This window comes from Chaetodon auriga, chromosome 9 (assembly GCF_051107435.1).
Source record: "Chaetodon auriga isolate fChaAug3 chromosome 9, fChaAug3.hap1, whole genome shotgun sequence".
NCBI classification, from domain to species: domain Eukaryota; kingdom Metazoa; phylum Chordata; class Actinopteri; order Chaetodontiformes; family Chaetodontidae; genus Chaetodon; species Chaetodon auriga.
In genome coordinates, this window is record NC_135082.1 from 10,509,866 (window position 1) to 10,533,876 (window position 24,011).

The following is a 24,011-nucleotide window of genomic DNA, read 5'->3' on the forward strand; positions in this document are numbered from 1 at the left end:
ACACATAAACTTGTCAGTGCTCTCTGATGAACAAAGTATGTAATGTCAAAACATTTTGAAACTATCTCAAACAGATCGTTAATAATTCTGTAGGACAGTTTCTTGTGACTTATAGACCAACACTTACAGATACCAATAAGACAGTAATGAATATCAGCCAAACTCTCCTGCATAAATGGTGACTTCATGCATCACTAACATGCCTATAAACCACAATATTTATGTTGTCTATGCAATATCTATGCAAAACCACATGTTAACTGGCTCTTGGCCTAGAGACAGGCGATGCTTGGACTACTTTTGGCAACCAGGGAACCCATGACATTGATTAAAATCGATATAATAAGGTATTTCGTATTGGGTCCGCATGATATTTCACTTTTTAATCATTAAAACTTCCTTGATTGGATTCCATCAGTTTAATCTCGCTATTCGTCTGGCAACTAGTTTTCTCTGTTGTTTTTATCTCCACGCAACTGGTTATTCCTGTGTAGCCGACCAAGATGACAGCTGTGCCTTTATCTACGGTATTTAGAAAGGTTAATGTACTTACAGTAGCTGTGGTGTCTGAATACTAATTTGAGACTACAACTCCAATGCTGCTTTACGCAAAATGACGTTACAGCGGCATTTCCCGTAGTAACCTTTCCTGTCTGCCTGGTGGTGCGTTTGCGCCTCCTGTCTTGTAAGAGAGGTGAAGAAGAGTTTACTTTCCAGAGTTCAAGGTTTGGTTTCGGTGTTCGTCAGGAGTAAAGGGTTTGCCGAGGCAGAAAGCCCCTTTTCACGGAGCCAAGATGCTGAACATGTGGAAGGTTAGGGAGTTGGTTGACAAAGCGTAAGTATTTCCCAGCTATATTATGTCTATTTCGTGTTATTGGTGACTGTAGTTCACCTGTTTGAAAGAGACACGTACCCAAAACTTTGACGTCACGTCACTCTTACAAGTTAGCTAGCCCGTATGCTACTAGCAAGTTTGTTAGCTGACTTTGACAAATACAGTTTGCCTTACATATGAGTACCTCTTCTCTGTCACAGTTATTTTGCTTGGTCTTTCGGTTAGTGTAAGATAACATTTTCACTGTTATTTGGTCACGGTGCTTGTTGTTTGTGCGTTTTCTCCGATAGTCCAAGCTAACATACTTAGCTAACAAGGTAGCTAATTATCTAGCCAGCTGGCTAGGTAGCTCGGCTAGCAGACTAGGCTAGCCAGCTAAGCTAGTTTGACAGCTCCTGGGCTGAATAATCAGCGGGGAATGTTTACATATTATCCGTTAACGTTCACATCGTCCTACCGCTGCTCGGCTACCATTATCTGGAAACATGTGAAAACTTCATTTAGTGTAGAAGTGCGTTTCTCTCCGGTGTGATTGTTATGACACTTGTAGATAAATTACACTGAACGTTACATTGGCTGGAACGTTTCTGTAAATTAATTAAGTGGTTAGACTTGCAGTTACAAAACATGGCTGGATTACTTGACGGCAAATTATTATGTTTGTCTCACACACCAACCGCTCATCAAGCGGAACTAGTTAGTCAGACAACATAAACTGTGACCTTACACAGTGAGATATTACATCATTATTGCAGCGATTATTTGAAACGAGAGCAGCCACAACTATAAACGCGTTAATTCAATTTACAACATATGGCAGTCTTGGCAAATATGTTTGTGAAATCACCAAATACGGTACTGCATAGTCATTTTATTGTGATTATACAGCTTGCATTAAAGAACGACGAGGTAAATTACGAGGCATTTATTAATCAGTAACCAGTGATCAAACAGTATTTTGCAACTTGGTGGATATCGAACTGCTGGCTTAAGTTCAACAGTTTAATGATCCAAGTTAAGACACATCAGTCACTGTTTACTTCTACACCAGGGTTTGATCTGATTTAAGATTGAGATAGTAAGGTAATTGTCAGACAAGGTGTAAATAAAGAGACAACATGCGTACAACATATGTGCACTGTCCACTCATAAAGAGTCTTTGCATAGTTTGATTGCAGTGTCCATCCAAGCCCACGTGGCTGGCAGCAGTAATTTACCTGAAATGATATACCAGCCAGCATTGAACTTAACACCTCGGAGACTGTACATGTTTTGGACATGTTGGACATGTTCTCTGCTGTGGACTCAGGTTTACTGTTAGCAGCTCACTAAATGTGAGCGTGCTGTGCTGTCTGTACTGTAGGGCTGTGATAGGCTGTTGCACAATTCTTCCGCCCTTCAAAGGTTCAGTGGCTAATTTTGCACACCCAAACAATAGTGTGTTCTTAAGTCGATCCAAGGATACATTCCTGGTGAATGCACTTGTTTCCCTGGAGTGTGAGCCCCTGGAACATGGGTTACTTTAATTGGGGAGGGGGACAAACCAAGAGAGAGACAGATGAAAAGATGCGAGTTCCAAAGAATAACGGGAAAGGAGTGTTCATTTTATTTTTGTCCTGGTTTTGCTATAAAGGATGATGAAAGAGCGGTGGTGTTCATAAAGTGTCACCAAGCTGTAAGTCATTAACACTACCGGTGTGGCGTAATGCAACATTTCCTGTTGTATGATTAAGGTGAGGTTTCTGCTGAGGCAGGACATGCAACCAGATGTTTTATCCTGTTTCATATAGTTCTTGCAGTGAATGAAAGGCCCATGTATTACATGAAGAATAAAATACAATTGGGTTTATGAGTTACTGCAAGGGCAATTTTTTGACAGATACAGCACTACTGCAGTCTTAACGGAAACCTGTGGGATAGTGTGTCACTGTGAGAAAGTATCACAACTTCCGGTTTATCTTGTTGATATCTAGACCAAGGGCCTCCACTGTGAAGAGATAAGCTGTTGCATCACTACATCATTTCCTCTTGTGTTTTGCTTGTCACTCATGCAACCACGATGCTTTGTGCAGTATCAGTAACATATCTAGAGAGAAACCAGTGTGCGTGCAGTTAGTAAGGTAACGCACAAAATAATCCGAAAAACTTCTCAAAACTAAATGACGCCTGAACTAAAACATGACCACCACTTTCCTAAACACAGATATAGTCTTGTCCAGAACTGATCCAAGAGTAATATGAAGAATTTTACCATGATATAGGAAAAGGCTTGATGTCTGTCTGGGATCTCCCAGCTCATTAAGTTACTGTAACCCATAGTTTAACTTGGAAGCTTATTTTAATCAACTGTGAAAAAGCACCTGGCATGGTCATTTTCAAATATTTTTTTGGCATAGACTAAATTTTACAAAGGAGAGTATGTTGTCAGAGTGGTAATCTTACCCTGCAGCTTGCAGTAGTAATACAACCTTTCTCCAGAACCACAGAGAGGGTGTATCTCCACCCATCAAATCAATGCTGCTCTTTCAGACCCTGTGCATTTTATTGCTGATGTGGCAGTTGTCAGGGAGGGTTGAGGAGGTGCAGGGTTCAAGTGTTTTAGCTCACCATGTTTTGGCTTAAGCTGTGACAGGGCTCACTTAATTATCTGGAATAAAATGCCTGTTTGGTTATAGAGTATATGCCTGTGGTCTGTAAGAAACTGCTCTTATTCAAGCCAATAGACAGAAAACTAAAATGAACCTAGGCCATTGGCCGTGGAAAATGTCTTGGCTATATGCGACACATACCCTCAGGTCAATAGATTGGAAGTCAATACACTGCTCCCCATGCAGCATGAATTGGCCAGATAACCAGTTTATCCATTCAGTGTTGAACCAATATCAGATAACATATTTATTCAGTCTCTTCTTGGGAATATTCCAATTTTAGATTCAAAATGTCCTCTTTGAAGGAGTTCAGGCCAAGCAAAGCTAGAATAGTTGATGTTACCTGACAAAAATGCACCAGAAATGATCCCACATCCTTTGTTTGTAGAATAATCTCTCCTTGGGAAACCATGTCTACCTTTCACGACATACCTCCTGCACACAGTGGACAGTAGATGGACATTTGTTTGTCAGTAAGCACTGTTGTGACACTGCATATGGAGGACATATTGTAGACATACTAACAGAAGCTGCCGTCAGTTTTTGTGATCTGATTGAATAGATACAGTGTGACCAATGCTTGGTTTGCCTTAGTTTGTTGTGTAACCATCATGATATCTGAACATGTTCAAAAGCGTCCAAACCTGCAGATGAATGTTGCCATGTTGAGTACATGGTACTTGCATAGTTGTTCATTCTGCTGTTTTTTATTTTTATTTTTCCTTCATACTCTTATTAAATATGGAAGCACAGTGAATTAGAAAACAACCTCTCTGTTAGCCTGAGGACCACTATTCGTCATGTGAGTTTCTTCCCTTTTTCTTTTCCACTTAGCTTCTCAGAATGTCGACAAGCAAGAGCTCACAAACTCTAAGCACAGCCCTGTGTCACTCAGTGCCATTTTGGGTCTCTTTCATGTGTTTATTGTGAATGCAGATTTGCATTTGCTTGCTTCGGCCCTTGTTTTTTTGTTTTGACTAGTGGTTAGATTCAGAGCACACACACACACACACAAGCATTCCCTATTATCCCATGGTCCGTTTAGCCTCAAAAAGGACAAGTGTATGGGTGTGGCTGTAATGAGTATGCCTTTCATCTGTTATCCTCCATGTTGTTGACCTTATATTTTGAACTGAAATGCCAAATGCCTCGTAGAATTCTTCACATAGAAAGGCTTGATGAAATAATGTTTGTTTATGGTTTTTATCCCACTGTATAGAACCAACGTGGTGATGAACTACTCAGAGGTGGAGTCTAAAGTCAGAGAGGCCACCAATGACGACCCCTGGGGACCATCAGGACAGCTGATGAGTGAAATCTCAAGGTAAGACCAACACAGTGTCGCACAGTTTATCCTGCTGAAAAGCAGTAAGTTTATCTCTAAATAAAAACAAACTACGGAGATTATCTTAAAACTCCTTCCAACAGCAGTTGAAGCTTTTTTTTTTGGAGCGTGGAAGTTCATCTCCATTTTTACCCTAGGAACCTATTTTAAGTTTTAGCTCTTGGGCCCTGCCTATGAAAGTCCCTATTTCTAAGTTAGCATTTATCTGCCAGCCAGAAACTGCTGTACTACTGTTGGCAGTGCTGACCAAAAGTCTAACAACTGCTACGACATGAGTACAGCATCCGTTCAAACTGCTGCAGTCACTGGTTGTAATATCAGTATTAGAGCAGAGATGGGAATTGAAATAATGGTGTAATAGACATTTAAATGATAATTACAGTATGTAGCCAACTAGAGGCTGAAGTGACTCAGTGAAAGAAACTAGACTGAAACTTAACAATGTATTTGTGTCATTGTGATTACATACTAAAGCAGAGAAGATCTTTGCTGCTAATAGTCCCAACCGTAAGGTGTTTCAGACTCCCTTTCCACCGCTGCACGTGTCTTATCCTGCATTGATCCAGACATTACAGTCGCACAGCAGTAAATTACATAACACAAGACAATGACCTGAACCCTCACAGACTTGTGCATTCAAAATGACATATCAACAGATGTCACTTTTTGATCTCGTATTGGTCTATTTTGCAGTTCTCAGGATGCAGTGGATACACACAACAGTCCAATTGTTGGTTAACTTGCATTGCACATAAAAAACTTTGTGATTCAAAGGACAATTTCTCCCTCTTCCTTCTGTGAATGTTTCTGTAATCAGAGCGACCTTCATGTATGAGCAGTTCCCAGAGGTGATGAACATGCTGTGGGCCCGCATGCTGAGGGATAACAAGAAGAACTGGAGGAGAGTCTACAAGGTCTACTACAGCACTGTTGCAACATTGCACAAGCACACATGCTTAATTATGACACAAGGCTCGGAGGCCTAAGTCCGGTTTTGATTTGACATAAAATTTTGGACATGACCCAACTCAAACCAGTAAGGCTTCAGTTTTTACCGACTCGAGCTGTTACTCTTTTAAAACAAGCCATCTGTTAACATTAACTTCAAATTTTCTGCTCATTACTTGCAGGCAGGAATCGGGCACCAACAACAAACTTTAATTAAAAAAATGATATTAGGTGAAGAAGAGTGCTTTAATTGAAATTACTTTTTTTCCTAATAATTCACATAACAAAAACAGTTGGCCTTGAATAGAAACAGTTAGATGCCTCGTGTTGTTTTTATGCTCTGAATTGAGGGGGGAAAAGTTCTGATGAATAAAATCATAAATATAACTGATCCAATTCAAGGCCACGGGAGAGGAAAACAGGTCACATTGACTCCAACAAGATTAAAGTTTAAAATCAAACCTTAAGCGCTGTTTGCTCTAACTAATGACTGTTATGTGTCTGCTTCTCAGTCTCTGCTCCTGCTGGCCCATCTAATCAGGAATGGATCAGAGAGGGTTGTTACCAGTGCCAGAGAACATCTGTATGACCTGAGAGCATTAGAAAGCTACCACTTTGTAGGTAAGGTATCTTTCTGGTCTGTCCCCTCTCTATCTTTTCTCTCCTTTATACCATGTTTCTGTTGACACGTTGGAGGAGTAATACCTAAACAAACCTGCTAATCAAAAAACACTCTCCTTTTTGAAATGTAGCTTTGATTAGGCGAGGCGCTCTCTACACCTCAGCATTGTAGTGTTTTGTTTTAATTAACAATAGCTTCAGTGTGAGCTGTAATGAATGGATGGAGGCCCTAAGCACTGCTTAGTCCACAAACCCTTAAACCACACACACACACACACACACACACACACACACACACACACACACTGCCCTAAAGCTGCTTTCACTCTTCCCAACCATGTTTGTGTTGAAGGTGCAGTTTGCAAACAACAACAATCAGCTCGTCTGTACAGACAAGTTCATGTTTATTGCCTGTGTGTGGTTTCAGTACACTAAAGGGAATAAATTAACAGAAAACGCTGTCAGTTCATTAATCATATTAATGTATGTGTTTCTGTGTCTCCACACTCTGTTTCTAGATGAGAATGGGAAGGACCAAGGTGTGAATGTGCGTCAGAAGGTGAAGGAGCTGGTGGACTTTGTCCAGGATGATGACAGACTTAGGGAGGAACGGAAAAAGGCAAAGAAGAACAAAGACAAATACATCGGAGTATCATCAGACAGTATGGGATACCGAAGTTACTGTAAGTCCTCTGTTGGGGGAGTAATATAGACAAACTGATAATTGACAAAAACATTTGAGTTTTAATTCAGTTTGTGTCATCTTGTTCTTACTCTGATCTCCTTTTCCACCTACTTGAATTCCTTCCCTCCAGCGGGGGACAGGTACGACTCCAACGATAGCCGGACAAGGTGGGATGACGACTGGGACAAGAATAAAGGGCCATTCCCATTCAGCGAGAAACTGGGGGAGATCAGCGACAAGATCGGCAGCACCATTGATGATACCATAAGCAGATTTAGGAGGAAGGAAAGAGACGACTCACCAGATGGATTTAGGTTGGACACAGACACATCATCATATTATATTTGCTGAAATATATTGAAAGAGACCAAGACAGTACACCACAACATAACCATGTTATATCCAAATATAAACAAAAGGGAAGCCCCCACCAAAAACCAGAATAGGAAAATGAAACTTATTTCCACTCTCAAACTGTTTCTTAATGTAGAATGAACAGCAGCCAGACCAAAGTACCATGTTCTGCTGCTGTTAAAGGATCTTACATCAGCACGGCTTGTAAACGCAGCAGTAGATGGGCCTCGATTTCAGTTATGATCACATTAGAACAACACAGAATCAACCTTTTTTAAATCTAAAAGGCCAAAAATTTAAATTATATTGTGTGCATGAAATCGTCCAACAGGATTTGGATCGTTGCTCTTTTTGTTCTTTGATGGATATAGTATGTTCAAAGGAAAATCTTGCATGACCTCACATAACTGGTTGTCTTACGGGAGCCTTTATTATCTCTGTAGTGACAACGAGGAGGACCGGGGTCACTCGTCTCACAATGGCCAGTCAGGAAAAGAATTTAAAGATGAAGAGGAGACTGTTACCACAAAGAGTGTACACATAGTCCAAGCAACAGAGACTACAGCAACAAGAAAGAGAGGAGTCCCGTCCAAGAAAGTAGACTTGGGGGCCGCGGCCCACTACACAGGAGACAAGAGTCCAGAAACCACCACCAACCAGGTAGCAAGAGCTTGTGAGCATGTAAGATAGGACTTTATTGATATGTACATAATTATGTATGCACTGTACCCTGATCTTTTTGTTCTGCCTTATTCCAGCCCCACCCAGCAGCCCCTCAGCCCTCCAGCACCGGCCTAGCTGACCTACTAATGGTGGACGCAACACCAAGCCAGCCTGCTTCCACAGGTATAATTTCAGCCACTTCAAGAAATACCTGGACAATTTGAAAAATGTGCTTGCGGTCTTACCAGGAGCAAGCTGAGAAGACTGGTATCAGCTGCATTTCTGTCTTTTCAGCATAAAAACTGATCAAAGACATGCTCAGCATAGCTTTGCTCCGTAGGGAAACAAGTGGTGTCTGCCGAAAAGCAACAATATGTCTTCTAGTATCCCTAAATATGTTTTATTGAAATACTGTCTATTGTTAGCAAACAAGCTAGACACCAGTAAATCCAGGAATAACCTTTTTGTTCAGTGATATATTCTACAAAACAGGGAACTCCACAGTGACTGTAGGACTACACTCTGCAGTGAGAGTGCCCAGCTGCTGGTGCTAGCTTCAGATTTTGGGGACAGCGGGGGAGGGAGTTGATGTATAGGAACTAAGTGCACCAGATGTTTTTGGAGCAGTCCCTGGTGAATGAAGAGGGCGGGAGTGCTGAACAGATGTTTGGTCTTCTCCACCTATCTACTGCCACCACCCCTCCCCTCCCCCCTACACTTCTGACACTGAAGGAATGCTAACTATGTAGAATGGCACCTGGAGCTTGCTTGTTTAAAGTTGATGCGTTTGTGTGGATTTCTCATTGCAGATCTGATCAGTGGATTTGCTGACTTCTCCTCGCCTGCTGCCTCCGGCACCCTCTCCTCAGGATCCGGTTGGTTTCAAGACTTTTTTGTGTGTGTGTGTGTGTGTGTGTGTGTGTGTGTGTGCGTGTGCGTGCGTGCGTGTGCGTGCGCGTGCGTGCGTGTGCGTGCATGTGCATGTGCTGTGCTGTGCTGTTGCAGCCATACTGCTAGAATATTCAGAGGGATGCTGGGAGGAAGCCCTGGCCATATGGAGCCTGCTACCTGCTCTGCATAACAAGAACAGACACACATCAACTCCTGTTATGGATGACAAGGAGACAGGGACAGGGGAAGAAGTTGGTGGGGGTGGAGGAGACTGAGAGAGATTGAGAGGACGGATCGAGACAACAAGCAGGGCCAGTTCAATGAAAATTTTAAGCGTGGCACCAGTGGTCACTGAGAATACCCTGGATAAAGATAGACTGGCCTCACTGAAGACTCAGCTCTTTATTCTTAATTACTATGACAGGTTCAAATTTGCCTGCATGTCTTTTGTTTGCAACACCTCGCAGTTATTGACACAGTTCACAATACAGACATCAGTTTTCAGTGAGCAAATTTAAACATTCATGCCGCTTTTTGTCTTGTTGCAGCAGCACCATCCTCTAGCAGCAATGGAGACTTTGGAGAGTGGAATGCCTTCCCTGGAGGTCAGATGCCAGCATCTGCCCAGACTGTTGACAACAGTGGAAATGACCTTTTTGGAGCCATGACAGCAGGTCCTGCCATTGCCCCAGCCCCAACCCCCACCCCCGCCCCAGTCTCAGCTCCAGGCTCTGGTCCTGCCTCAGCAGACCTGTTTGACTTGATGGGGCCAACTCAGTCCCTCAGCTCCTCCCAGAGCCTCAACTTCAGTATGAGCAGCACACAGAGCATGAGCACAACAGTCCTGCCCCAGTCTAGGTCACAGGTATGCATGATTGCACTCATACACACACGCATTCTTTTTTAATAATTTATTCATATACATATCATTACAAGACTGAACAGGGGCTCAAATGATACAGGTGGAAGCAAAATGTCCTTTGAGAAATAGCGCTACACTTTATGATTTCAGAGTTCATGGATACAGAGCTAATGATGAACAATGAACAATGATTTGAGTGTTATTTTTTTTTAAATCACGGATGTGTTAGACAGTATTTGACAGCACATACTGTTGATAGAAACATTTAATGATATAAAAAATACCATGCTTTACAGGCTGACTGTTGTGTCTTTGAAACCCTGCTAAAAGAAGCTGGGCATTTGTACAAAGATATAGTAAAGATGAAATGTCCTCACTCGTGGTGAGAAGTTTTAAAGCAAAGATGTTAGAGGTGCTGTGTGGAAGCCTGCCTTTACTTTCAGTCAGCCACTGCAAGACTTGGAAAATCACGTAACCCTCGCCCTTATGATTAATTTCAGAGGGTGAAAATGTGTGTGTGAAATGCTCTGCTTTGTTATCAACGTGAGATATTTTAATAGAATTTGTGTTTTAATTTTCAAATCACAGGTTTTTTGATTTGGCCTTGGTTATCAAATGTTACGAGTAATATTCTGGCGTGTAAACACAAAGAACCTTTTAACAATTTCATGCATGAAGCAGGAAGTCAATAAAAGACAAATGAGAGAAATGATATACTGAGGTTTCAGGACAAAAGTGAAAAGATTTCACACCTTTCCTCCCAGTTCACACTGCTCATTGACCACATCAGTCAGTATGCCTGTATGATAAAGACATACCTTCTCGTGTGATTGAAAGATGGAGGACAAGCATGTGGTGGTAGAGGGTTAACATGCAGCATCGCGCTCACCCCCCACCAGATGCTCATCTCCCCCAGAGACCGCCTACTAACCACCCACTCCTCCTGTTACTGACATGCAGAATGAGAGGAATCAGTTTTGAGTTACAGAAACATTAAAAAGCCAACAAAAGCTCGTGGATGTCGACTGTGTTTCCATGTTAAAAGGTTGTCGACCTACTTAAAAAAAACTCAGTCTTTCTTTCACTGAGAAGACACCCACCACTCCCTTTTACTCTAGTTTTTTAGATGGTATGTTTTAATGAGTTCAGAAAGAGACAGTAGCAGATTCCTCTGACAGTATCGAGGTTAAGTGGGTCAGGCTAAAGGGTTAGCACCTTGTGTTGGGGATGGTATCTTATCACTGTATATTTCTGTGATTTTAGCATGGATTAGCTCTTCCCCTAACATCGTATCTGTCTTCGTCTTTGCCAGCCCTTCCAGAACATGGGGGGTCCTCTACAACCGCAGCCAGTCATGCCCCTCCAGCCTGTGCAACAGGGAATGGCCTCTCAAGGCGCCGGAGCCAAAGCGTCCCTCCCTTCCACCTGGTCAGACCACTCAGTTAACATCAGCCTGGACTTCCTGGGCCCAGGCATGCAGCCACCCAAGCCTAGCCAGCCCAGCCTCAACACCCTCCAACAAGGTGAGAGGAATGGTAGAGCTGGCATGAGCCGTAATGCCAGGCAGGCTCTCCTTCAAAGCACCCCTCCAATCAAATGTGATTTACAAGTTGGCACTTCTATTCATTGAGTTTGTTCTGTCATTTCCAGGCAACCAGTCACCTGCCAACATGCTCTCCCAGGGATTTTCTGTCATGAGCCTTGGACCTACAACAGTCAGACCGCCTGTTAATCCAATGATGCACCCTGGTGCTGGCATGGGGATGGGGATGGCCCCCAACCAGGCCATGATGGGGATGGGCATGAACATGGGGATGCCCGGTGCTATGGGGATGGGGATGGGGATGAACCCTGCAATGGTCCAACAGCCCAAACAGGATGCCTTTGCTGACTTTGGTAACTTTGGGAAGTGATGGAGCTGGAGAGCAAAGATCGTCTGGTGGAGTGGTGTAGGTCTCTCTCTCTCTCTCTCGCTCTCTCTCTCTCTCTCTCTTTCTCTCTCTCTCGCTGTCTCGCTCTCTCTTGCTCTCTCTCTCGCTCTCTCCCTCCGTCCATTGGTGAAGGATTGTTATGAGCTGCAAACAAAGAGTACTTGAATAATGTCAACTATCAATACCAACACCCCACAGTCTCCTTAATTTTTTTTTTTTAAGTAATGCTGTGTAGTGATATGGATCTAAATGAATGTGTGTTTGAACCAATGATCTGTGTGGTCTGACACACGCTGATGACAGTGTGCCTTGTCGGTTACTTGTAAGTCAGTGAGAGGAGGGAAGAGTGTGCCACCAAGAGAACGTCAGGGGGATTCGCTTTATAACCTCAATCAAGTGAAATCACCAGAATAGCAAAAATATATCAGTAGCTGCATAATTTTTTTGAGATGCATTCTCAGTAACTTTACTGAATGAAGAGTTTGAATAACACGATCAGCCATTTTTACTTTCTGATGTACATTTAAGAATGTCAAGTTACCTCTTTTTTGTCCTTGCTCTTCCTTTGGCCTGTAAATAGAGATCTGGAGCCCTTACAAATAAGTTATGAAGTTCCAATATGAGAGGAAGTGACAATGTGAAGAGTTGTATCATGCAGACCAAATCTGATATGAATTAAGACCTATAACAAAGCACATTGACACCTTCTCTTTGTACATGTACATGCACTTTGTACAAGTGTCCACACACTCCAAATGTCGCTGTTTAGTGCTACAGGTAAAGTAATGAATGAGTGTTTAGATTGAAGACAATTGATCATTGATTCATTTGAGGAGTTGCTCCTTCAACAGACCATCATATGTGGCCTTTCTTATTGATACATATCTATATATTTTACATATGAAGAAGATTATAATCAGTTTGCATCCAAATGAGATAATCAGTAGTTAGAGTGAGCCTCATCCAGGGGTTGTGGGTTCTGTACTGCAGCACAGAGTGCCTGAAAGACCTTTGCCTTTTCTCTTCAGTTATCCTCTTTGAGGGAGACAGTGTGACTGTGCAGTGTTGAGGACAGCGACCAGAACGGAGCTTCTGTACTTTGTGCAGACGTGTGTTTGTGCTTATGCCTCAAGTCAAGCGTACTGTCCATACAGATATCAGATGCAATTGTGTAATTATTTCACGGTGGTTCGTTTGTCCCGTGCCCTGTTCTGTTAATTCCTCTCTGTTCAGGTCGGTGATAACTTCAGAGCTCCACTTAGTTTAACACTTCAAGTGTTGATGCAGACTGTTATTAAGATTGCACCATGCACCCTTTGGTTGTCTGTTAAATGTTCACCGGTGCATCTCGGTAAATGTTGCCTTCTCACCTTCCAGTTCTTTTCAAAGGGCTTTATTGGCATGAAAGTTTTCAGAACGACGTTGCCAAAGCATCAAGATACAATTTGTCCAGATCTTTGGACAATACACAATAACAGCAATGAGAACATTAACATCTTTGTTTATATCACACATTCAAAACAGAGATCTTGGAAACAGGGTTGCTGTCATGACTGACATCAGTCCAAATCTGCACGTTTTGCAACTTGTCAGGAAGATTGTGCAAGAGGAAGCACTTTGGTGGTCTAATGAGGATGTGTTGTGGGATACCAGATGATGAACAGTCCCCTTCAGCTGTACGCCAGCAAACTGACCTGTTAGATGTACAAAACGTTGCTCTTCAGTGGTCCAAGTGCCTGCCGATAGTTGCCTCCTGACCCTTGTTATGAGTGATTGATGAGTTAATCTCAGCTGCCTGACATTTTTTGATTTGTCACCAATTAGATAAATAATTCACTGACCAGAGGAGAAGGCGAAAGAGAAGTTGTGCTTTCCTGCTCTCCCAAGAGCTCAAGAGGCTGAGCACACTAACACATAGTAGCCTTGCAGAGTCTGAAGCATTAAAATGACCAAAATCTGTTTGCAGTTTTTTCTAAAATATATCGGTAGGTTGTTTTATGCATTTTTTTCTACTTCAAATTGTTTTGATTTTCTCTAAAATGGGATTGTTACTGAAACACTAGCATATGCAAATGTAAAAAAAATATCCTTTGAGAAAATTTTTGCATTATTCCCATTTTGATTTGATTTACACATCGAGATTCTTTATCTACAACATTAAACAGTTGATTGAAATTTGCTAATGGTGTGTGTTATTTGGTGTGCTGTGTCATTAGCCTCATTCAAAAGAGCTTCAAGCAGCAAAAGTGAAGCCACCCTCCTCGACTTTGAAATTACATTTAGTTGACGCAAGCTTGTTAATTTCATTCTTTGAGGTGGTTTACAAATTCCATTAATAAGGCAGAAAGAAAAGAGACACATGTGGGGAATGTCAGCTCTGACAGTGTATGCACATCAGCCGATAAATGAGTGTGAACACCAAATCTATACAAGTGCATCTCACAAGACCAGGAACCAGATCACATAAAGCTAATGAGAGCAGAGTAACAGCAAATAGCACGACTGAACTGTGACAGCTGCAGTGTTTGAATGCAACACGCTGAGAAATCTCAGCCCTTCTCTGATTTTAGCTTTGGTAAAAAATAGTTATTGGTGTGGTATTTAAAGCATGTTTGGTCTTCATGCGTCAGTATTCATTCAACTAATTCAATTTAAAATGTGTGCTAGTGAGATGGATGGCCTGATTACTCTGGTATATTACTCTCAAGAGGAAGATTGTGTCATCTAATTGTGGCCCATCTCTTCACCAAGAGTGCCGTGTCCTTCTCAACTTGTGTGAAGGTTTGTTGGAACACACTGCTGAAACAAACACCACTAAAACACAGTTTGCATTGAACAACTGACCCCATTTTCACTCTCTGGAGAGGAGGACTGTTAAATGGGCTATACCAATAATATTCAGATGCATTATATGAAGAGCATATAGAGTAACAACAACTTAGCTGCTGTTAGAACTTGTCCTATTTATGGTAAAAAGATAAACAGAAAAAGTGTCAATGAATGCACGCAAATTAAGAAAAACAAATAAGGTAAAACTCTGACTCAGACCCAGAAACATTACAGCAGCACACACTCAGTCTGTGCCACTCATCATCTGAAAGTAACCTCTGCCATTTTAAACAGAAAAAAAGCAACATCGTTACAACTTCCACGAGATGCAGTAAATCGTGCTTTTATGGGTAATGTGCCCATTAAAGAGTAAAAGCAATCTGAGACGTCAAGACAAATGACAGCTTTTGAGTGCCATCTGCAATCTCTAGCTTCACAAACTCAATTATTCATAATGCATTTATGAAGTCCGCTGAGACTGCGCTGTCATTCCTGTTCAAACTAACAGGAAAAGCAACATAAAGGGACAAGCTCTCTGAGACGACAATGGCCTCGCAGATGGCACTAATGTGTTTATGCTGCCACCTGCTGGGTAATAACCCCAACACAAACACAGCTATTAATGTGCTATCAAAATAAATTTCCTTTAGTGGCACAGCAAAGAAAACAAGACAAAAAAATGACTATGATTAGAACTGAAGAGCTTTTATTTCTCAATGTCAAGATGACTTCTCCGGTGGGCAGAGAAAAACCTCCATATCAATATGATAAAACGATAATCCGGTTTGATTTGTCTTCATGACAGACGGTCAGTGTAAAGTACAACTTAAATTTCACTGACTGTGGTTGTAACTCGCATTTCTTCCATCCGGGGTAAAAAAGCAGAAGTCAGAGTGGCTGTGGGTTAACCAGGATGACGTTTTCACCCCGGATGAAAAGCTGGTTGATGTGGCGTGTGTGGACCCTGCCGTACGCCTGGGAGTCTTTCTCCTGACAGAACTCTGGACCCCGGGCCTTCAGCGAGACTTTGTGTTTGTCCGGTTTAGTTTTAACAGTGTCTGACAGCTTGCACTCTGTCCTGCTGTGCCTTCTCTTGGCGGTCTGTTCATCAGGCTGGTGCTTGCCGGCTGCTTCCCGGACTTCGTCCTTCTTTGCTGGCTCATCACCTGCCGAGCTCTCCTGGAGCTTTAGCTTCTCAAAGAGCTGTACAGAGATTTCGGTCACATTGATATTTGTGGATTAAACTTAAAACTTGCAATTCAGCAGTAGCCATTCAGCAAATTTAGATTCTGTAATTGCCTCTATATAGTAGGCATTGTTACTGTTCCCGTTCTAAATTACCTTCCTATGCACGAGGGATTCACAAAAATGGTGCATGCATGCAAATCCAGCATTACTGTGCGTGATCTGATCCCACTGACAACAGTCTTGTGGCTTCTTTGGTGTATCAGAGCACTTTTAAATATTTCAGGGTGTGCTGAAACAGACTGCACACTTCCAAATGCTCGGCAAGGTAACGAACTTTACTGTGCTGCCAAATCAACCAGGACTATAGTGTTGCAGGTTGTAACTTTAGGTATCACTACGTTCAGTCAAACATACAATGGAAACTAATGCCTACCCGTGACATGGTGAGGGCTTTCTGGTGGTAGAAGGCTTGTCCCAGCAGAGGCTCTCGGTATGTCTCATCTACGTCTACCATTGCCTGACAAAAGAGAAATGAAAACACACGATGACATAAAGACATCAGGGTTACAAGTACACTGTAGGCTATTTCAGATTCAGTATATGGCAGCCATCGTGTGAGAAAACACGAGCGGCAGAGCTCACCATGTTCCAGAACTTGTCGAAGGCCACGACAAAGCCAGAGCACACTCCCCTCAGTCCCTTGAAGGTCCTGATGTGAACTTTGACCCTTATCCTCTCCTCCACGCAGCGGTACAGCTCCCCCAAAGGGCTGCCTTTACACACTGAAGACACAGGACAAACACACAGGCAACAAATCACAGGAGAATTTCACCTGAAGCACAAAAAGGTATCTGGCCAAAAAAAAAGGGCTGATCATGCAAGAGTCACCACGAGATTTGACACGTACACAGTCAGAAAGTCAACTATTGAACTGGATGATGTGAAATAATCAGTAACCATCTTCAGCTCCATAGTAATAAGTGTACACATGGTCATAATTCTTCCCTCAGCTACAAACAACAAAACTACCAATAATAAACATGTACTGATGAGTTAGTGGTGGTTCCTGAACCTACAGGACATCCTGGTCAGGACATTTTTCCGGGGCTTCTGCCTCCTCCGCGGGGCTCCGCTGCTCCCCGCCTGCTCTGACTCTGGCACCGCGTTGTTCACCATGAGCTTCTTCAGCCTCTCGATGCGCTCCGGGTCGGCCACCCCCTTCATCGCCTTTTGACGCTTTTTCTCCACATTTTCCGGTTTGGCTCTGCCCCGGCCGCCCAGCTGGAAGCTAACGTACTCTGATACATTGTTAAAGCATTTGATATTTGGAAAAGGAAGCGATACAGTGGGTGAGTACAAGGCCAAGAGGGGGTCAAACTTATCAGAGCAGACATCTGTTTTATCTGCGTCATCGTCCTCATCTTTACTGTGGGCCTCCGGTTCATGCTCCGGCACTGAGGGCGTACTCGAACAGGTTGCAGTTGCCGTTTCTTTACTGTGTGATTTCACACTTCTTTCCTTTTCCTCCATGTTTGAAACAACTGCAGATGAACACACCACGAAGCGTTGAATCCTGGGAAAGTTGGTGTCATCGGTTAAGGCTGAGCTTTCACTCTGCACCTATTTCAAGGGACCCTAAATAAAGTGGACTAGACCATGTCACTCATGTGGTGCATTTCAACAACTGAGACGTTATTATGTGTGGTTTTCCATTTTTGCTGTAGTAATTGGATAGCAATGGCCCACTTAAGTATACATAAACCTTGAAATAACTTACTGACAGCCCCCCAGGAAAAAGTCTAGCCTGCAAGTGGACTACAAATTCCGTAAAACGTGTTTCCGTATCCTCCTCTTCATACACGATCTTTGGTTGTACTCTCTCCCTCCCATGACCACAAGATGGCGCTAAAACACAGACGATCGTTTGGTAGCTTGCGCACAAATCTCCTCGCCGTAACAATTTATCCGTTGCAGGAGCACATGAATGAATTGTTATATAATGGTTGCTTCTTATAGAGAGCGACAAGCAATGAGAAGAATGAGTTATTGATTTTTATCAAATGTATTAATTTCAGGTTTGTGCTCCGGAACGTTTGTTTCTACTGTCTACGGTAGCACTACGACATATTTTAGTGAGGGACTTTACATATGCCAACGCATGTTACCTGGAAATTGTCTTAGAATAAATGTAGATATCAATTGATAACATAACTTTGCTGCCTCATGAACACTAATTTAAAAAAAGGTGTTTGTGTAACTAGCACGTGAAGTAAACGTGTTTCTAAGAAGTAGCGAACTTGTTGGTTATTGTAGGAGCAAAGGAGAAGCAGCATACATGGCATGCAAGTGTAAGTGACAATTGATGTTATGGTAGCGTGGACGAACATCTAACATTAATTATTCCTTTATTTATCATCTTTCTTTCTTTTTTGTTACAAATGTCAAAGTAATGTAAAAATACTCGCACTCCATTCGTCCTGGGAATATGTTATCTAACATATTGTGTGTTTCAGGAGTGTTTCAGGAGCACCCTCATGCTGATTGGAAAAGCCTGCAGATTTGGACGTGTCAGGTCTTGTGTTGTCAAACCCTCGGCCTGTCTTTTTACTTCTCCCAGCAACATGGCGAAGAGCAAGTTTGAGTATGTCCGCAGCTTTGAAACAGATGACACCTGCCTACGAAACTGCTATATTGTAGTGAGACTGGACGGACGCAACTTCCACAAGTGAGTTTCCTTTTCATCTCTATGAAGACAACCGTGATGCTGCACGTCAGTAGTAGGTTGATGCATCATTAGAAACCATGCTGCTGTTGCATTTTGTTTCAGGTTTGCAGAGCAGCACAAGTTTACAAAGCCCAATGATAACAGGGCCTTGGGGCTGATGACGCGGAGTGCACGCTCTGTCATGGGAGAACTGGAGGATATTGTCATCGCTTATGGTCAAAGTGATGAGTTCAGCTTTGTCTTTAAGAGGACCTCCACCTTGTTTAAGAGGAGAGCCAGGTACTTTGGATTTGACACTCTGCACAGACCTCCATCATTCTCACACAGACCTTTCATGTGTGTTGTCTGACTTTCTTTTCTCTCGCTTTCCCTCCTGTCAGTAAGCTCATGACCCACGTGGCCTCCCAGTTCTCCTCTTCGTATGTGTTTTACTGGAAGGAGTTTTTTGGGGAACAGCCCCTCCTGTACCCTCCGGGCTTTGATGGACGTGTGGTCCTGTACCCTAGCAACCGCAACCTCAGAGACTACCTCAGCTGGAGGCAAGCAGATTGTAAGTACATGCTGTGCTCTAACTGTAGCACATTTGACTTTTAGGCATGTCCGATGTCACAGTACATGTGTGGATTTGTGTCTTTCAGGTCACATTAATAATTTGTACAACACAGTGTTTTGGACATTAGTACAAAAGGGAGGACTCACCACAGTCCAGGCAGAGGATCGTTTAAAGGTGAGTGAAACACAACCTGAAGTCAATCAATCCGTTTCCTTCTGATGGACACTAACAGTTATCTGATTCGGATTCATTCTTGGTATTCACTCCTGTTGGAGGAATTAGCTGGTTAAACAATACAATCAATCCTTCGTTTAAAGCATTTATCAAATGAATGGATCAAACATTTGCTGCCACAGCGTTAAACATGTTTGCAAACTTTTCTCCCTTTCATTAGAAACACAATGCTATGTTTTGTTTTTTTTTTTGACTGTTGGCAAAACAAATCAGTTTGAACACTTTAGGGTCTGACGAGGTTTGATGGTCAATCATCAATATTTTTGACATTTTGGAAAATATAACCAGTAGATGAATTGATAATGATAATGAGTTATTGGTAATTCTACCTTTTCTCATCCATATTCTGATTTAAATGCATGTTTCAGATTTCAGCTGCCTCGGTGTCGCTTTGTATTTGTGATAAAAGTATTTCTGTGAACTTTTTAAGACAAGAATTTGTTAGCAAGAAGACACGGTTCTGGATGCGGTCGCATGCATGGTTGTGAGTGTATTCCTGTGGTCATCACAGTATTTACTTCTGCTTAATTCTTGCTCTCCCTCAGTTGTGGTTGTGATGATCAGAATGTAATGTCTGGAACTACAAAGATGTTCAGGGAACAAATGGGTCAAATTGAACAGAAGGGGGTCACATGTTTCTATAGAACATCTGGCCCGACTCTATTTGTGGCAGCTGCCACTGACTGACACAGCTTTTCTCTGGAAGTCCCTTCGTTCTCCAGCGGGCTGTGAGGGAAACTGATGATGTGATGAGTTGTGGAAATGTTTATTCTGGCTTCAGGTTTTGGGCAAGATGAGTCATTCACAGCCTATCAAACCTTTGTGCTTCCTACTTCATTTATCACTTTAAAAACATTTCTTTGGAAAAACTGCCTGAATCAAAGATCTTCTTCCGTTTTTTCATAGCATTAAATATTTCCATGTTGAAATGACAAAACAGCAGTAGAACCAGTGAGTTGTCATTTTAATGGTTTTATTTACATGCATGTGTCTCCTTCCAGGGAACAATAGCTGCAGACAAAAATGAGATCCTGTTCTCTGAGTTTGATATCAACTACAACAATGAACCTGCCCTCCACAGGAAGGGCACCACGCTCATCTGGGAGAAGGTCAGTTGCTACAAAAGGTTTGACTCTGCACAGTTATTACAGAGAAATTCGATGAGATGACTCCTCCTCTGTTCCCCATCTTTAGCGTTTAAATCCCTCACTGTACCCACTCCCACCTCACCTGTCTCATCTGCTCCGCTCAGTGATAGCTCACATTTTCCCTGCATGTCGTCTGCCTCAGCTTCTGTGCCCTGTGACGGGTTTCTTCTTGTATGCTCGACAAATATCAGCAGCCAATGTTGAGTCTAGGAGTCTAGCTTTGTGCACTCGGCTGCAGTTTGAGGTTTTGGCTGACAGCAAAACTTAACATTGACTGTTGATGTGGTGGGAAGCTGAAGTCTCAGATCAGAGTGTTTTGAATGCATCAACAGTTTGACTTTTCAATAGATCCCTGCTCATATTGAGTTACCAAATGCCAATAATGGAGCTAGACAGAAAATGAAGGTGAAGGAAATGTAGATATGTAGGATTACATATCTCAAGCAACTTCCACGGCTTTATCAGCAGATTGTCATACCTCTTCATCTTCATAGTGAAATGAAAGGAAAATAAATAAATTGTTATTCTGAATTGTACAGGAGTGTATTGCAATAGTGCTGTGTATTACCTCCACGTGATATTGCATAGTTATTCAGAAAATAGGAAAAATAAGTGAACAAACCAAAATCAGTTTTTTGAATAGCACTTAAAGGTTCTATATATAACATTTACTGCCACTAGATGTCAACGTGGCACTAGCATCAGCATTTCACAAATGGACGCGTCGGCCTCACCTCCTAACCAGAAACAGCCGTGATATCGCTTTTCTCAAAATCTTAACACTCCATTTTCAAAATGAGTAATTTTGCCTCACAGGTCATTGTAAAACACAAGTCATTCAACCTTGACAGAAATTGGATGAAACGCACCAAAACTGTCTTCATCAGTCTTTAGACGGTTCCAACAATCACCTGCTCTGGTTTGGTCAGAATAAGTTCGATGTGATGCTCTGTGGAGTCACACCAGATTCTGATCCAGAACCGTTTGCCAGCGGTGTGTGTTATTCCCCCACAGGGAGGGAATAACACACACAGACGGACGGACCGGCTACCTAAACAAAGACCAGAGAAGCTCAGATTACAACACACACACAGAGTGTGACTTCATTCTCTGCTCAGGAAGCCATTACCCCACTGTGTCTTTACATAGCAAACAGCTGTTTGCTGCTATATTAATGTTCAAAATCTAATTTTTTTTTAAACCTTTAAGTGTTTAAAATGAATTTTCTTGTTAATTCACTTTTTTTTTTTTTTTTTTTGTTGCCGAGAGTTCGATAACATCAATATTATTCTCATGTTCGTCCTTTAAACCCAAAGCTACAGCTAGGTACTAGTTAGCTTAGCTTAGCATAAAGATTTGAAACAAGGGGAGGCAGCTAGCCTGGCTCTGTCCACAGGTTAAAAACACCTACCAGCCTCTCTAAAGTTATATACACAGTGATACTTCGTGCCTTGTTTATTTAGTCAATCCAGAAACCAAAGTGTAAAAGCACAAAGTTGTGGTTTTACAGAGGATTATGTGCTGGATTATTGCTTGGCTGAGTCCTGTGACTTCCTGGAGTCTGGAGGTTGCCAGGCAATTAGACAGATATGAGAGTGGCATTTCACAAAATATCCAACTTTTCCTCTCAGTCACCTTTAATTGCACTAATCGTATTCCTCATTCTGTGTATCCAGCAAGATGAAACTGTGACCAAACGCATGAAGCGACCGAACGAAGAGGAGAGGGACGTGCCTGTTACTCGCAGCAGGCGGAGGGTGCAGGACTATCACTGTGACATTATAGGAGAGACGTTCTGGGAGGAACACCCCGACATCCTGGAGGACAACAGTTGCTAACAGCTCCTGCGCTGCTGCAGGAGAAACGTACTGAACTGAGTCGAGCCAGAACGACTGAAGTGGACCCACACGAGCAGCGGACAGATGATGGAGCAGCTGCAAACGATTACTGGCTGACAGCTGGAAAACATCCTTATTTTCATGTGTTAAACTTCTATCCCAACGTTCCCTTAAAGAAGGAAGTTTCTGCTTAAACTGCGAGATGCTGTCTGTTTGTTCAAAGGGAAGCAGATGATTTCATAATCAGTGGGTATTGAGGACATGTACAGCAGTTTGATAGTACCACACTGACTCAGACATCTGCCCATCCCTCTCTAGCCTATTATAAGGCTGCTTCTCCAAATATATACCCCCATCTGATATCATGAATGGCATTTGTAAAACTACATCACTTAATCTTTCCGCGTGTTTAACATGATCATGACGATGATTCCTCTTGGCCCACTGCCCCAATGGTTGTTTATGTGTATCAGCTGTGAATGTCAGCTCCCCTTTTCCGAATGTTTGAATTTTTATGGTTCAGGATCTGCAAAGTGTTCAATACCACTTCCAGTTTGTAGTGATGAAGAGCGTATTGGAGGGAGGAATAAGCCCAGTAAAGCAGAAACCAATACCTTGGCAGTAATGAGTGGCCTTGTTTTGCAGCCAGGATACCATTTAGAGATGTGAATGGATTCAGCGGCCTGCACTGTCATCAGTGCTAAGAATACCTCACACACCCTGCGTACACTCTATCCTCCTGACATGTGCTCTGTGGCATATTTATCATCACACTTATAAATGACCGGCTCAGTATGAATGGCTGCTGGAGGGTTGAAGCGGTAGAAGCTTACTGTATTCTGTTACTGTAGTAGGCTCGGTTACTGTCGGGTATTAGTGTATTCTTGGTTTGGTGACCTTGTTAAAAGCATGTAGCTTCTGGACTGTGCTGTTTGTAAGATTCAACTCTTCTATTCACAGTTGGGCTAAAATTCTCAGAGGCCTGTTTGTTGTAAAAAGCTTTAGAGTTAATGAACGGTTACACACGAGTTAAGCAAGATGTACTATGATTGCAGAATTTCGTAATGACATAAACTGACTGTGCTCAGATCAGTTCACATGGATCATTGGCAGACTGACCACATGCAGTGGTTGGACATATGGGCCACCGTATGTATAAAAACCAGAGCGTGTTGAGACAAGTGCTGCAGTTATTTAAAGACAGCATATGTTTACATGCAGGGCCTAAACTTAAGCCTGGTGGGCTTCTGGCTGGAATAAACAGAGGAAATAGTCTACACAACCTCAAAATACTGTGATTATATTGAATAGCTCTTTTAAAGTATTCCCTGTCCTCAGAAATGATTGGTTAAATAGCCACTGAGACATAAGATGCATTCACATCACATCATATCATCCAGAGTAAAAGCAGCTGAGTGGGATAAAAAAACATTCAAGTAAGCCTTGGAGATGGCATGAACTCTGACAGTGACGATATATTCCATTTGTTCAAAAGAACCTCAGACGTGTCAACACACTGGCGCCAACATGGCCGCACGGCCACCATCGTCACAGCTAAATACAATCCATCGTACAACAATACAATCGATTAAGCTGTTTTAAAGGAGAAGTACATTATTTTTATCTGTATTCACTTGGTAAGAAACTGCTCCGGATCAGTTCAGTTCATTTGTATCTGACAAGCTGACCCTGATGGTGTCACAGTGATGTCAT

General features: G+C 42.3%; 3 protein-coding genes across 5 annotated transcripts; 2 read left to right on the forward strand and 1 right to left on the reverse strand.

The window, feature by feature from the left end:
* The first annotated feature begins 660 nt into the window (after window positions 1-660).
* Window positions 661-13,184, forward strand: clint1a (clathrin interactor 1a). 2 transcript variants are annotated; one of them, XM_076739286.1, is made up of 12 exons: window positions 661-835; window positions 4,703-4,807; window positions 5,646-5,742; window positions 6,289-6,397; window positions 6,916-7,080; window positions 7,213-7,396; window positions 7,880-8,096; window positions 8,195-8,282; window positions 8,909-8,974; window positions 9,539-9,855; window positions 11,165-11,375; window positions 11,503-13,184. In XM_076739286.1, the coding sequence occupies exons 1-12, from the start codon at window positions 795-797 to the stop codon at window positions 11,763-11,765; spliced, it is 1,863 nt and encodes a 620-aa protein (XP_076595401.1). In that variant the 5' UTR covers window positions 661-794; the 3' UTR covers window positions 11,766-13,184. The 2 variants fall into 2 exon arrangements, with proteins under 2 accessions (XP_076595401.1, XP_076595402.1); XM_076739287.1 differs by having other exon boundaries at window positions 9,542-9,855.
* lsm11 (LSM11, U7 small nuclear RNA associated) lies at window positions 13,169-17,369 on the reverse strand. Its single transcript, XM_076739288.1, has 4 exons — window positions 16,877-17,369; window positions 16,443-16,582; window positions 16,234-16,317; window positions 13,169-15,815 (listed from the first exon to the last, which is right to left on the reverse strand). The coding sequence occupies exons 1-4, from the start codon at window positions 17,328-17,330 to the stop codon at window positions 15,501-15,503; spliced, it is 993 nt and encodes a 330-aa protein (XP_076595403.1). The 5' UTR covers window positions 17,331-17,369; the 3' UTR covers window positions 13,169-15,500.
* Window positions 17,370-17,919: 550 nt separating this feature from the next.
* Window positions 17,920-22,911, forward strand: thg1l (tRNA-histidine guanylyltransferase 1-like). Of its 2 annotated transcripts, none has more exons than XM_076738396.1 (7): window positions 17,920-18,148; window positions 18,325-18,525; window positions 18,628-18,804; window positions 18,906-19,075; window positions 19,164-19,252; window positions 20,314-20,421; window positions 22,137-22,911. In XM_076738396.1, exons 1-7 carry the CDS (start codon window positions 18,141-18,143, stop codon window positions 22,296-22,298), a joined length of 915 nt encoding a protein of 304 aa, XP_076594511.1. In that variant the 5' UTR covers window positions 17,920-18,140; the 3' UTR covers window positions 22,299-22,911. The 2 variants fall into 2 exon arrangements, with proteins under 2 accessions (XP_076594511.1, XP_076594510.1); XM_076738395.1 differs by having other exon boundaries at window positions 17,927-18,148; window positions 18,314-18,525.
* Window positions 22,912-24,011: the final 1,100 nt, after the last annotated feature.